The sequence below is a fragment of the Prorops nasuta genome, unplaced genomic scaffold (assembly GCF_024137725.1).
Source record: "Prorops nasuta isolate Cenicafe-Biocafe unplaced genomic scaffold, Cenicafe_Pnas_1.2 PNAS00025, whole genome shotgun sequence".
In the NCBI taxonomy this organism is placed as follows: domain Eukaryota; kingdom Metazoa; phylum Arthropoda; class Insecta; order Hymenoptera; family Bethylidae; genus Prorops; species Prorops nasuta.
Genome location: NW_027116822.1, coordinates 2,411,956 through 2,427,877, shown reverse-complemented (window position 1 = coordinate 2,427,877; position 15,922 = coordinate 2,411,956). Strand labels below are relative to the sequence as shown.

Here is a 15,922-nt window from a genome sequence, read left to right as displayed (position 1 = left end):
TAGGCCAACGAAAACAGACCTATGGATTAAATAATATAATTCAACCCGGGAATGAAAACTATAGTTTACTTAAGGTGTGGTGTGCTCTTGGCACTTCTACAAGATTCCCAAAGATCAGAAAAGGAATTCGAATCATTTACTAATCGGAAGGGATCTTGTAGAAGTGAGCCCCCCCACCACGACAAGGTGGCACACCGTCGGGGAGGGAGGCGGCGCCGCCTCACCTGAAACCAAAAGAAAACAAAATTAAAATTGAAAAAACGAGTATTAAACCTGAAATGTGGAAAGATTTTCAAGGAAAATATTTCCACATTTCAGATTATAATAGAGAATTTCAAGGACAGACAAAGATATAAATTAATAAAGCATGCTACAAAATGCGAATGAAAAGGGAAGCTAACGAAATTGTTACTTCTTTCCAGCGGTTAGTTGAGAAGCTTCCTCCTCTCGAGCGTGAATATTAATTCACACAATGGTCAACCAGATCATGACTGATACTCTCCTCAGTAACTAATTACCCTTACTTTCTTCGTCCCTTGGTGTGGATCCGAGTTGTCACACGAAGAACTACTACGTCGAGGAAACGATTTACACATCAATAAAGATGGACCCCTATTAGGTGAACTTAATGAGCCAACATCGAGAGTCCACAAGGACAAAGTAAGTAAGGGTTGATAGTCACTGAAGGAGGATCAGCCCGAGCCAGTTGACACTCGAGAGTCCACTTCTCAACAAACATCTGTACTTGAATTAACAAAGAATGGAAAGAATAAAATTAAATTTGCCTATCCTTGAAATTATTTAAATAAATGGGGACTTAAGTAAACGGACAATGTTTACTCCCTACTCCTTGGTATAGCCTTGTCCTACAAGTGTCCATCCTAAAACATAAAATAAATTAAACAAGCATGAGAAATATATATAGGAAAAGAAATTATTTGCCTGTACGTCCTCCCCCGATGATGTCCCGATTCCAAGTGAGCGTTTGATTTGGTCCAACCCAGTATGTCAATGGCGCATGATTGATGTAGATTCGTGTTGGATTTATGTCGATATTTGATAATGTGGTCACTATCCGTGGCCCTCTTCCACTCCACCTGAAAAAAATAAATGTTAGTAAAATTTGAAAAAACGAGTATTAAACCGAAAATTTGGAAAGATTTTCAAGGAAAATATTTCCACATTTCAGATTATAATAGAGAATTTCAAGGACAGACAAAGATATAAATTAATAAAGCATGCTACAAAATGCGAATGAAAAGGGAAGCTAACGAAATTGTTACTTCTTTCCAGCGGTTAGTTGAGAAGCTTCCTCCTCTCGAGCGTGAATATTAATTCACACAAAGGTCGACCAGATCATGACTGATACTCTCCTCAGTTACTAATTACCCTTACTTTCTTTGTCCCTTGGTGTGGATCCGAGCTGTCACACGAAGAACTACTACGTCGAGGAAACGATTTACACATCAATAAAGATGGACCCCTATTAGGTGAACTTAATGAGCCAACATCGAGAGTCCACAAGGACAAAGTAAGTAAGGGTTGATAATCACTGAAGGAGGATCAGCCCGAGCCAGCTGACACTCGAGAGTCCACTTCTCAACAAACATCTGTACTTGAATTAACAAAGAATGGAAAGAATAAAATTAAATTTGCCTATCCTTGAAATTATTAAAATAAATGGGGACTTAAGTAAACGGACAATGTTTACTCCCTACTCCTTGGTATAGCCTTGTCCTACAAGTGTCCATCCTAAAACATAAAATAAATTAAACAAGCATGAGAAATATATATAGGAAAAGAAATTATTTGCCTGTACGTCCTCCCCCGATGATGTCCCGATTCCAAGTGAGCGTTTGATTTGGTCCAACCCAGTATGTCAATGGCGCATGATTGATGTAGATTCGTGTTGGATTTATGTCGATATTTGATAATGTGGTCACTATCCGTGGCCCTCTTCCACTCCACCTGAAAAAAATAAATGTTAGTAAAATTTGAAAAAACGAGTATTAAACCGAAAATTTGGAAAGATTTTCAAGGAAAATATTTCCACATTTCAGATTATAATAGAGAATTTCAAGGACAGACAAAGATATAAATTAATAAAGCATGCTACAAAATGCGAATGAAAAGGGAAGCTAACGAAATTGTTACTTCTTTCCAGCGGTTAGTTGAGAAGCTTCCTCCTCTCGAGCGTGAATATTAATTCACACAATGGTCAACCAGATCATGACTGATACTCTCCTCAGTAACTAATTACCCTTACTTTCTTCGTCCCTTGGTGTGGATCCGAGTTGTCACACGAAGAACTACTACGTCGAGGAAACGATTTACACATCAATAAAGATGGACCCCTATTAGGTGAACTTAATGAGCCAACATCGAGAGTCCACAAGGACAAAGTAAGTAAGGGTTGATAATCACTGAAGGAGGATCAGCCCGAGCCAGCTGACACTCGAGAGTCCACTTCTCAACAAACATCTGTACTTGAATTAACAAAGAATGGAAAGAATAAAATTAAATTTGCCTATCCTTGAAATTATTTAAATAAATGGGGACTTAAGTAAACGGACAATGTTTACTCCCTACTCCTTGGTATAGCCTTGTCCTACAAATGTCCATCCTAAAACATAAAATAAATTAAACAAGCATGAGAAATATATATAGGAAAAGAAATTATTTGCCTGTACGTCCTCCCCCGAAGATGTCCCGATTCCAAGTGAGCGTTTGACTTGGTCCAACCCAGTATGTCAATGGCGCATGATTGATGTAGATTCGTGTTGGATTTATGTCGATATTTGATAATGTGGTCACTATCCGTGGCCCTCTTCCACTCCACCTGAAAAAAATAAATGTTAGTACAATTTGAAAAAACGAGTATTCAACCGAAAATTTGGAAAGATTTTCAAGGAAAATATTTCCACATTTCAGATTATAATAGAGAATTTCAAGGACAGACAAAGATATAAATTAATAAAGCATGCTATAAAATGCGAATGAAAAGGGAAGCTAACGAAATTGTTACTTCTTTCCAGCGGTTAGTTGAGAAGCTTCCTCCTCTCGAGCGTGAATATTAATTCACACAATGGTCAACCAGATCATGACTGATACTCTCCTCAGTAACTAATTACCCTTACTTTCTTCGTCCCTTGGTGTGGATCCGAGTTGTCACACGAAGAACTACTACGTCGAGGAAACGATTTACACATCAATAAAGATGGACCCCTATTAGGTGAACTTAATGAGCCAACATCGAGAGTCCACAAGGACAAAGTAAGTAAGGGTTGATAGTCACTGAAGGAGGATCAGCCCGAGCCAGTTGACACTCGAGAGTCCACTTCTCAACAAACATCTGTACTTGAATTAACAAAGAATGGAAAGAATAAAATTAAATTTGCCTATCCTTGAAATTATTTAAATAAATGGGGACTTAAGTAAACGGACAATGTTTACTCCCTACTCCTTGGTATAGCCTTGTCCTACAAGTGTCCATCCTAAAACATAAAATAAATTAAACAAGCATGAGAAATATATATAGGAAAAGAAATTATTTGCCTGTACGTCCTCCCCCGATGATGTCCCGATTCCAAGTGAGCGTTTGACTTGGTCCAACCCAGTATGTCAATGGCGCATGATTGATGTAGATTCGTGTTGGATTTATGTCGATATTTGATAATGTGGTCACTATCCGTGGCCCTCTTCCACTCCACCTGAAAAAAATAAATGTTAGTACAATTTGAAAAAACGAGTATTCAACCGAAAATTTGGAAAGATTTTCAAGGAAAATATTTCCACATTTCAGATTATAATAGAGAATTTCAAGGACAGACAAAGATATAAATTAATAAAGCATGCTATAAAATGCGAATGAAAAGGGAAGCTAACGAAATTGTTACTTCTTTCCAGCGGTTAGTTGAGAAGCTTCCTCCTCTCGAGCGTGAATATTAATTCACACAATGGTCAACCAGATCATGACTGATACTCTCCTCAGTAACTAATTACCCTTACTTTCTTCGTCCCTTGGTGTGGATCCGAGTTGTCACACGAAGAACTACTACGTCGAGGAAACGATTTACACATCAATAAAGATGGACCCCTATTAGGTGAACTTAATGAGCCAACATCGAGAGTCCACAAGGACAAAGTAAGTAAGGGTTGATAGTCATTGAAGGAGGATCAGCCCGAGCCAGTTGACACTCGAGAGTCCACTTATCAACAAACATCAGTACTTGAATTAACAAAGAAAGGAAATAATAAAATTAAATTTGCCTATCCTTGAAATTATTTAAAAAAAGGTGGACTTAAGTAAACGGACTGGTAATTACGCCCTACTCGTTGACAGCCTTGCCCTATACTTGTCCCACCTAAAACTTAAAGAAAATAAAACAAGTATGAAAAATAGAAAAATAATTATGATATTTGCCAGTACGTCCACCTCCGATGACGGTTTGACTCCAAATGATGGTTTCCCTTTTTCCAATCAAGGGAGAAAGTGGTACAGGGTTGGTACCGATTCGTTATCGAATTTTTATCGATATTGGACAGTTTGGCCACTAGTAATAGTCCTCTTCCACTCCACCTGAAAAACATAAATGTTAGTACAATTTGAAAAAACGAGTATTTAACCTGTAATATGGAAGAATTTTCAAGGCAAATATTTTCGTATTTCAGTTTACAATTACGAATTTCAAGAACTGGCAAAAATGGTATTTAATACAAAGATTCTACCAAAAATATATAAGTATTAAAAAAGAGCAAATAGTATTTGATTTTAGTTATTAATTGAGAAACTTTTTTGTGTCTAGCGTGAACGCTAATTTAATTAAGATATCCCTTTATTAGTTGAACTGGACATGTGAGAAGATAGAATCCCCATGGACAATGATGTTGAGATAATTCCCTTTATTTTAAAAGGAAATAATAAACTTGAAAATGATAACCTGCCTATTACCGAAAACTACAAAGCCTACCTAATTCGCAAAGCTAAAGAGCTTACATATAACGCAAATCTAAACCTAAATGAAATAAAGAAAATAGGCGCAAAATAGAAATAGATGCAATATAGGATCAGAAATAACATGAAAAAAAAACAAGAAATGATTTTAACCGAAGAAAGACCAATTACATTCTACAGGTAGGTTTTCGGTCATTCTTCAGTTAATAAAAAAAATTTCCACGGTTTTACCCGCGGGACTTACTCATTCGGCGAATTCCCAGCAATTACCCATACATGTTCTGCGATAATACCGTTGATGGGGATGGCGATGTTGATGGCGTTGATGATGACTATGGAGATGGAGATGGAGATGAAGACGCTGACTTTATTGTTCCGCGATAAAAAAATCTTGAAACGACACTACGCGACGCGAGATTCATTTTAACGTATATTACTCAGGACAACCGCACTCCGCGACAAATACTTATCGACTGACACTACGAAACTCGGATTTTTCAAACGGCACTGCGCGACTCGATTTTTTTTAAACGTATACTACGCGGGACAACCGCACTCCGCGACGAACACTTATCGACTGACACTACGAAACTCGAATTTTTCTAACGGCACCACGCGACGCGATTCTTTTTAACGTATACTACTGGGGACAACCGCACTCCGCGACGAACACTTATCGACTGACACTACTAAACTCGGATATTTCAAACGGCACTGCGCGACGCGATTCTTTTTAACGTATACTACTGGGGACAACCGCACTCCGCGACAAATACTTATCTACTGACACTACGAATCTCGGATTTTTCAAACGGCACTGCGCGACGCGATTCTTTTTAACGTATACTACTGGGGACAACCGCACTCCGCGACGAACACTTATCGACTGACACTACTAAATTCGGATTTTCCAAACGGCACTGCGGTAGGCGAACTTTATTTTAACGTATTCTACGCGGGACAACCGCACTCCGCGACAAATACTTATCGACTGACACTACTAAATTCGGATTTTTCAAACGGCACTGCGCGACGGGATTCTTTTTAACGTATATTACTGGGGACAACCGCACTCCGCGACGAACACTTATCGACTGACACTACTAAATTCGGATTTTTCAAACGGCACTGCGGTACGCGAATTTTATTTTAACCTATACTACGCGGGACAACCGCTCTCCGCGACAAATACTTATCGACTGACACTACGAAACTCGGATTTTTCAAACGGCACTGCGCGACGCGATTCTTCTTAACGTATACTACTGGGGACAACCGCACTCCGCGACAAATACTTATCTGCTGACACTACGAAACTCGGATTTTTCAAACGGCACTGCGCGACGCGATTCTTTTTAACGTATACTACTGGGGACAACCGCACTCCGCGACGAACACTTATCGACTGACACTACTAAATTCGGATTTTTCAAACGGCACTACGGTACGCGAATTTTATTTTAACGTACACTATGCGGGACAACCGCACTCCGCGACGAACACTTATCGACTGACACTACTAAACTCGGATTTTTCAAAAGGCACTGTGGTACGTGAATTTTATTTTAACGTATTCTACGCGGGACAACCGCACTCCGCGACAAATACTTATCGACTGACACTACTAAACTCGGATATTTCAAACGGCACTGCGCGACGCGATTCTTTTTAACGTATACTACTGGGGACAACCGCACTCCGCGACAAATACTTATCTACTGACACTACGAAACTCGGATTTTTCAAACGGCACTGCGCGACGCGATTCTTTTTAACGTATACTACTGGGGACAACCGCACTCCGCGACAAATACTTATCTACTGACACTACGAAACTCGGATTTTTCAAACGGCACTGCGCGACGCGATTATTTTTATCGTATCCTAAGCGGGACAACCGCACTCACCGACGAACACTTATCGACTGACACTACTAAATTCGGATTTTCCAAACGGCACTGCGGTACGCGAATTTTATTTTAACGTATTCTACTGGGGACAACCGTACTCCGCAACGAACACTTATCGACTGACACTACTAAACTCGGATTTTTCAAAAGGCACTGTGGTACGCGACTTTTATTTTAACATATTCTACGCGGGACAACCGCACTCCGCGACAAATACTTAGCGACTGACACTACGAAACTCGGATTTTTCAAACGGCACTGCGCGACGCGATTCTTTTTAACGTATACTACTGGGGACAACCGCACTCAGCGACGAACACTTATCGACTGACACTACTAGATTCGGATTTTTCAAACGGCACTGCGGTACGCAAATTTTATTTTAACGTACTCTATGCGGGAAAACCGCACTCCGCGACGAACACTTATCGACTGTCACTACTAAATTCGGATTTTTCAAACGGCACTGCGGTACGCGAATTTTATTTTAACGTATACTACGCGGGACAAACGCACTCCGCGACGAACACTTATCGACTGACATTACTAAACTCGGATTTTTCAAACGGCACTGCGCGACTCGATTTTTTTAAACTTATACTACGCGGGACAACAGCACTCCGCGACGAACACTTATCGACTGACACTACGAAACTCGGATTCTTCAAACGGCACTGCGCGACGCGATTCATTTTAACGTATACTACTGGGGACAACCGCACTCCGCGACAAATACTTATCTGCTGACACTACGAAACTCGGATTTTTCAAACGGCACTGCGCGAAGCGATTATTTTTATCGTATCCTAAGCGGGACAACCGCACTCACCGACGAACACTTATCGACTGACACTACTAAATTCGGATTTTCCAAACGGCACTGCGGTACGCGAATTTTATTTTAACGTATTCTATGCGTGACAACCGCACTCCGCAACGAACACTTGTCGACTGACGCCACGAAAATCGGACTTTTCAAACGGCACTGCGCGACGCGATTTTTTTAACGTATACTACTGTGAAAAACAGCACTCCACGACGAACACTTATCGACTGACACTACGAAACTCGGATTTTTCAAACGGCACTGCGCGACGCGATTCTTTTTAACGTATACTACTGGGGACAACCGCACTCCGCGACGAACACTTATCGACTGACACTACTAAATTCGGATTTTTCAAACGGCACTGCGGTACGCAAATTTTATTTTAACGTATTCTACGCGGGACAACCGCACTCCGCGACGAACACTTATAGAATGACGCTACTAAATTCGGATTTTTAAAACGGCACTGCGGTACGCGCTAATTTTTATTTTAACGTACACTATGCGGGACAACCGCACTCCGCGACGAACACTTATCGACTGACACTACTAAATTCGGATTTTTCAAACGGCACTGCGGTACGCGAATTTTAATTTAACGTATTCTACGCGGGACAACCGCACTCCGCGACGAACACTTATCGACTGACACTACTAAACTCGGATTTTTCAAACGGCACTGCGCGACTCGATTTTTTTAAACGTATACTACGCGGGACAACAGCAATCCGCGACGAACACTTATCGACTGACACTACGAAACTCGGATTTTTTAAACGGCATTGCGCGACGCGATTCTTTTTAACGTATACTACTGGGGACAACCGCACTCCGCGACAAATACTCATCTGCTGACACTACGAAACTCGGATTTTTCAAACGGCACTGCGCGACGCGATTCTTTTTAACGTATACTACTGGGGACAACCGCACTCCGCGACGAACACTTATCGACTGACACTACTAAATTCGGATTTTTCAAACGGCACTACGGTACGCGAATTTTATTTTAACGTACACTATGCGGGACAACCGCACTCCGCGACGAACACTTATCGACTGACACTACTAAACTCGGATTTTTCAAAAGGCACTGTGGTACGTGAATTTTATTTTAACGTATTCTACGCGGGACAACCGCACTCCGCGACAAATACTTATCGACTGACACTACTAAACTCGGATATTTCAAACGGCACTGCGCGACGCGATTCTTTTTAACGTATACTACTGGGGACAACCGCACTCCGCGACAAATACTTATCTACTGACACTACGAAACTCGGATTTTTCAAACGGCACTGCGCGACGCGATTATTTTTATCGTATCCTAAGCGGGACAACCACACTCACCGACGAACACTTATCGACTGACACTACTAAATTCGGATTTTCCAAACGGCACTGCGGTACGCGAATTTTATTTTAACGTATTCTACGCGGGACAACCGCACTCCGCGACGAACACTTATCGACTGACACTACTAAACTCGGATTTTTCAAAAGGTATACTGTGGTACCCGAATTTTATTTTAACATATTCTACGCGGGACAACCGCACTCCGCGACAAATACTTATCGACTGACACTACGAAACTCTGATTTTTCAAACGGCACTGCGCGACGCGATTCTTTTTAACGTATACTACTGGGGACAACCGCACTCCGCGACGAACACTTATCGACTGACACTACTAAATTCGGATTTTTCAAACGGCACTGCGGTACGCAAATTTTATTTTAACGTACTCTATGCGGGAAAACCGCACTCCGCGACGAACACTTATCGACTGACACTACTAAATTCGGATTTTTAAAACGGCACTGCGGTACGCGAATTTTATTTTAACGTATACTACGCGGGACAACCGCACTCCGCGACGAACACTTATCGACTGACACTACTAAACTCGGATATTTCAAAAGGCATTGTGGTACACGAATTTTATTATAACGTATTCTACGCGGGACAACCGCACTCCGCGACAAATACTAATCGACTGCACTACGAAATTCGGATTTTTCAAACGGCACTGCGCGACGCGATTCTTTTTAACGTATACTATGCGGGACAACCGCACTCCGCGACGAACACTTATCGACTGTCACTACTAAATTCGGATTTTTCAAACGGCACTGCGCTACGCGATTTTTTTTAACGTATACTACTCGGGACAACCGCACTCCGCGACGAACACTTATCGACTGACACTACGAAACTCGGATTTTTCATAAAATGTCGAATCTCTCTGTCTTCGTTTATTCGCATAGGAAGGAGAGAGAAGGATATATCGGAATATACCCCTTCCCTTTAAATTTTCTATATTCACTGCTGCTGGCTAGCGGCCAACTTCATTTTCGTAGCTATACGTTTGTTTTTGGCATCACTGACATCACTATACATGTATTGGGATTGATTGGGATCTGACATGGGAGAAGAGTGGGGGCATATATATGGCGGAAAGAAGCATGCATTATAATAAAGAAATACATAAAGACGTATGTTTAAAAATGTATTTAAACTTAATTGAAATAATATCATGGGTGGGTGATAATCTGAGACAAAAATATTAGTAATGGTAATCAAATGATAGCCAGCTTTAGAAAAAGAATGGTGTGTAAAGGCTAAATCCTTCGTGGAGTTACTTTAGCAAATGTTAACTGCACAATACAGCCTAGTTTTTTATTTCTCACGTGCTAAAATAATTCCTACTTCCATAATTTCTTATTTTTTATAATATTAATCAAATCTAATAATCAGTAATAGGTATCAATCATACCATTAATAGCATGCTTAAAATAGTTCTGATTTCTACCACCAGATGTCATATTCCATTCTGTCAGTTCCCAACTTCCCAATATGTATGTATGTAATACATACAATACAATCGGATTGGGATATTTGGGATTGATTTACGATCACATTATAATCAACTCCAATCCAATTGCATTCTACGGAAAGCGGTAATCCAATTTATATGATATTAGGTTCACCAAGTCATTAAACTTGACCATTTAAAATATTCAAATGTAATTTTCTCCTGGCTCAACTACACTGTAATTTATTCATACCTTTGTAGTTTATATGTTTTTGTCTCTTATCCGTCCACCCACAACAGGCCCACAGCCCACACCTGCACTTCCACATTGCTCTGTTGACGTTTCATTGTGACGTCATATAACTCTTGACTAAGTTCGATGATCAGTTTTTAGAATCTGTTACAGATTGATTTTTACATTGTCATTAATTGAATAAAAAGAATCATTTCTATATTACATAAATGTTAATGTAATTAACGTAATGAGCTTAGTTTGTAAGCTTCATAAGTAAACTTTGTATACTTCATATTTTATAGGTTAGTTGTCAAAGTGTAGTTTATAAGTTTCTTTTCGCTTTTTTTCTCTAATGAACAAACAACAAAGACTTCTTGCTATTGCAGAGAGATAGGTACAATGATAGCGCCAGAAATAGGCTCCACAAATGCGGAACCAATTCATGTGAGAGTCACTAATGAGAAGGCTCCTTTGATTCATGGAAGAAATGTTTTTCAAAGGCTGGGCAGTATTTTTCGATTTAGAAAAAGTCCGAACTCAGAAGGAGATGGATATATTGAATTTAGCAGTCTTGGTGCAGATACAGGACGTACTCTGGGTACATTTGCTGGTGTATTCAGTCCTGTCACCTTGTCTATGTTTAGTGCCTTAATTTTTATAAGGATGGGTAATAAAAAATATAAAAATCACAGATAATAAACTTTTATTAAAATTGATTTTATTTCATTCAATGTAGGATATATTGTGGGTAATGCAGGATTAACCGTAACATTAGTGCAGTTTTTTATAGCATATGCAATTTTACTATTCACTGTTGCATCTGTTTGTGCTATCTCTACAAATGGAGCTGTTGAGGGTGGTGGAGCTTACTGTATCCTTCAATGAAAATAGAAAATCATTTCTTTTTAATAATTACAAATATTTTTCTGACAAACAATTTAGTTATGATAAGCCGTACTTTAGGGCCTGAATTTGGAGGTTCTATTGGTACTTTATTTTTCCTGGCAAATATTGTATCAAGTGCTCTTTGCATCTCTGGTTGTGCTGAGGGTTTGGTAGAAAATTTTGGTCCTTCGGGCTACTTGTCTGGCAAGACTGCATTGATTCCAGATGGCCGTTGGTGGAGATTTTTATATTGTTCTTTACTTAATACAGCAAATTTGTTGGTTTGCTTGATAGGGGCTTCTATGTTTGCAAAAACAAGTGTTGCAATTTTGGCTGTAGTATGCATTTGCCTTGGAAGTGTTATGCTAAGTTTTTTTGTTAAAGGAGAAATGGAAATACCAATCCCAGATGCAAACACTCTGGTCCAAAATAGTACCATGCATGTGAATGGGACTTATACAGGGCTACTGTCTTCCACTCTTGTCAGTAATTTATATCCAGACTATGGTTTAGATTACTCTAGTAACAATGCACAAATTAATTTTGCCAGTGTGTTTGGTGTTTTGTTCAGCGGAGTGACTGGAATTATGGCTGGAGCTAATATGAGTGGTTTGTATAAGAAAACTAGACATGTAGAAAAATAATTTTGAATATACATATAATAATAATATTATTTTTTTAGGGGAGTTAAAAAATCCAGGAACAAATATTCCAAGGGGAACACTATCTGCAGTCTGCTTCACATTTATTTGTTATCTTCTGCTATCTGTCTTAACTGCTGCTACATCATCGAGGTTTTTACTACAAAACAATTTTATATATATGATGCCTATCAACTTCTGGCCTCCTTTTGTGGCTATTGGTATTTTAACTGCTACATTTAGTGCAGGATTAAGTAATTTAATAGGATCAAGCAGGGTACTGGAAGCTTTGGCAAAAGACAATATTTTTGGTAATTTCCACTAAAAGAAAATTAACATAAAATTGTTTATGAAATGTTTATTATTTTATTCAGGATCTGGTTTAAATTACATTATTCGTGGAACATGGAAAGGAAATCCATTAGCCGCAGTATTGACTTCATGGGGTCTTGTTCAATTTATTCTACTCATAGGATCATTAAATACAATAGCTCAGATTAATTCAGTACTTTTCCTCCTGAGTTATCTGGCTACAAACTTGGCTTGCTTAGGACTAGAATTAGCTAGTGCTCCAAATTTTAGGTAGGATTAATTGAAATGAATGTATATAAAAGTATATTGTTTTAAAGTAATTCATTGAATGAATTTCAGGCCAACATTTAATTATTTCACCTGGCATACAGCCACTTTGGGCCTTTTAGGCACTTTAATAATGATGTTTGTTATTAACAGTATTTATGCTTCAAGCAGTATAATTTTGTGCTTGATACTGATTATTGTTCTCCATTTATTTTCTCCAAGTAAAAATGCAGCTTGGGGTAGTATATCTCAAGCATTAATTTTCCATCAGGTGAGGAAATATTTGTTAATGCTGGACTCAAGAAAAGACCACGTTAAGTTTTGGCGACCCCAAATTCTTCTAATGGTAGCTTGTCCACGTTCGTCTTGTCCCTTGATCGACTTTGTCAACGATTTAAAGAAAGGTGGTCTTTATGTAATTGGTCATGTCAAAGTTGGTGAATTTTCTCACCAGAGTGTAGATCCAACGATCGAAGAATATCCTAATTGGTTAAGTTTAGTTGATCATATGAAGGTCAAAGCCTTTGTTGAATTAACTATGACTAAAACTGTTCGCGAAGGCCTTCAGCATTTAATTAGGCTGTCAGGTATGGGGGCTATGAAACCTAACACAATTGTTCTTGGTTTTTACGATGATGAAACGCCACGAGATTTCTTTCTTGGAGATTCTCAATATGCCACTGCTACATATGAAAGTACCACTACATTTTCTAATAATGCAGTTTTTCCTCTAAGACCTTCTTCCGGGGTTGAGAAAAATTTGGACGCAGTACAGTATGTTGCGATGTGCTCGGACGTTCTTAAAATGAAAAAAAATCTCTGCTTATGTAGAAACTTCCATATTTTGGATAAGTCTCAGATCACTAAGTGGGTTGACAAAGATTAAAATTAAACTACCATTTTCTTACAACGATATTAATTTAACAAAATGTTTCAGAAGTTCCCATTATAAATATATCGATGTTTGGCCGGTCAATTTTTTTCAACCCACCGATCAGGATCCTTTCGACACGACATCCTTGTTCATGTTACAATTGGCCTGCATTATCAACATGGTCCCTAATTGGAAAAATTTGCATCTTAGAGTCTTTCATTGTGAAATTAATGATAGCTGCAGTTCCAGCTTAAGCATTTCTGAATCTCAAGGATCAATGAGCGAAAGTCCACGAATTTCTAACGTGCATAAATTAAGAAAATTGCTAAATATGCTGAGGATCTCTGCATCTATTCAGAAAATACCAAACTGGGGAGCTCAAATCAGTGGGTTGAGGGGCAAATCTATCTTGGATAATCAGCTTGATGCAAGCTCTGAGAGTCAAGAATTGAGCAATGCTTCTAGAGCTTACATTATGGGGTAACAATAAATGAATTATATATATAATAATTGTATGTATTTTTATGTACATTAAGAACTCTTTTTTAGCGTGAATCAATTGATTAAGCATCATTCCATGGAAACTGCTACAACTTTTATTTATCTCCCAGCACCCCCAACATCTAGCTCTTGGGAGGAAAGTACTATTTTTATTCATTATCTGCAGTTACTGACAGAAGTGACTGTAGATTTACCACCAGTAGTTTTAGTTCATGGAGTGAATGCAGTTACATCAACTACTCTATAACAATGATAGAACACCAATTTTAGTTTAATGACAAAAGAAGCACAAAAAACTATTTATACTTAGTATTTTTAGCTTAATTGAAAGTAATTTTATTAAAAACTACATATTTAACTAATATCTTACTCTGCTACTATATCCAGCTAAAGTCTATAATATTAATATTATTATTAATAATATTGCAATATTGAAATTAATAATGTTGGATAGATTATTGCTGTGATAATTAAATCATTTTATAAGAGATTTCAAAAAAATATTTTGTACTTATGTGCACTATTTTATTTTAAGATTTTTAATAATTAAAAACAGTAATTAATATATAGTATTTGTTTACTTTTTTAGTCACCTTTCATAAAATGTTTTTATCCATAAAATTATTAAGCTGAAGCATATTTAGTAATAAAAAACAGCTCTATTTGAATAAGACTATTATTTTTTCAATGATATTAAAGTTTGAAAAAAGGATATAGAAATAGAAAATTCTTACAATCTTTTGGTTTTGTACTGTGAATGTGTAAATAGCTCATTTTTAATTTTCACAAGTATTAATAAAATCATTAAATATTATGCAAATTTATGTATCTAGCATCTAATATATTCAAACATCAGTTAATGAAACGGTGTAAAACATTGAAATTGTATCCAATCCGTACTACCTGTGTTTCTAGCGGTTCAAAGTTAATAGGGCTCTTGGGGCCTGGGTCCCTATTATGAGGGCGGCGAGGGCGCTCTAAATAGAATTACTATGCATAGCTTGGGGGCTAACGGAGCTAACTTATTAGGGCGAGGACGCCGAGGACCTCTGAGCTTATTACGTTAATTTTGCTACATTATACGTTACGTGAAATACAGAAAAATGAACTTAATGAGCTGAGAACGAGCTCAGAGGTCCTCGCCCTTAACTATATATAGTCAGTAGCTTGACGGAGCAGAATGGAGCAGAATATATAGCCACTAGCGGCAGATCCATATTTGTAAGTAAAAAAAATGCTATAATAAAATCAAAAGTATAAATAATCGATAAACTATAACACTACATATAAATATGTACGGATTTAAAGACATAAAGAAGGGTATACACTGATCAATACAATAAAAATCACTTAAATTAATTGTTCCTCAGCTATTAACTAGACCCTAGACCCTAGGGGTTGATGATCTTTCAGTATTAAACATACATACTTGTCCACGCGACTCCACGATTCAATTTCCCGCATTCAGTCAATAGCGGAACATACTCTCAGAACCTCGGTACTCGATAGGGTGAAAAACTGAAGACACATACTTATTCATCAATATAAGGGATGGAAATAAAATGAACTTATTTAAAAAACAGAAAGCTGCAAGTTGTCTATCCCACTGCAGGGCTTATCAATACGCTTATGCTTACATTTTCACATGATTTAAATTAAATTCAGGTCACGTCAACTACCTAGTGTGTCTTCGTC

At 38.2% G+C, this 15,922-nt stretch overlaps 1 protein-coding gene and 1 long non-coding RNA gene across 4 annotated transcripts; one reads left to right on the top strand and one right to left on the bottom strand.

Moving 5' to 3' along the window:
- Nucleotides 1-10,617: 10,617 nt before the first annotated feature.
- On the top strand, nt 10,618-14,770 carry LOC136782378 (solute carrier family 12 member 9). 3 transcript variants are annotated; one of them, XM_066741792.1, is made up of 9 exons: nt 10,618-11,049; nt 11,134-11,414; nt 11,484-11,618; nt 11,690-12,241; nt 12,315-12,584; nt 12,648-12,855; nt 12,925-13,719; nt 13,793-14,206; nt 14,276-14,770. In XM_066741792.1, exons 2-9 carry the CDS (start codon nt 11,147-11,149, stop codon nt 14,472-14,474), a joined length of 2,841 nt encoding a protein of 946 aa, XP_066597889.1. In that variant the 5' UTR covers nt 10,618-11,049; nt 11,134-11,146; the 3' UTR covers nt 14,475-14,770. The 3 variants fall into 3 exon arrangements, with proteins under 3 accessions (XP_066597889.1, XP_066597888.1, XP_066597890.1); XM_066741791.1 differs by having other exon boundaries at nt 10,619-11,049; nt 13,790-14,206; XM_066741793.1 differs by lacking the exon at nt 10,618-11,049 and having other exon boundaries at nt 11,273-11,385; nt 13,790-14,206.
- LOC136782387 (uncharacterized) lies at nt 14,333-15,920 on the bottom strand. Its single transcript, XR_010824119.1, has 3 exons — nt 15,865-15,920; nt 15,657-15,745; nt 14,333-14,468 (listed from the first exon to the last, which is right to left on the bottom strand). It is a non-coding gene; the product is annotated as an uncharacterized lncRNA (long non-coding RNA).
- Nucleotides 15,921-15,922: the final 2 nt, after the last annotated feature.

What these genes read in the sequence shown, in the direction of transcription:
- LOC136782378 (XM_066741791.1), top strand. Translation starts at nt 11,147, where the DNA reads ATGATAGCGCCAGAAATAGGCTCCACAAATGCGGAACCAATTCATGTG. An exon ending in TGAGGGTGGTGGAGCTTACT is followed by an intron (nt 11,619 to 11,689) that starts GTATCCTTCAAT and finishes CAAACAATTTAG; the next exon opens with TTATGATAAGCCGTACTTTA. An exon ending in GCTAGTGCTCCAAATTTTAG is followed by an intron (nt 12,856 to 12,924) that starts GTAGGATTAATT and finishes AATGAATTTCAG; the next exon opens with GCCAACATTTAATTATTTCA.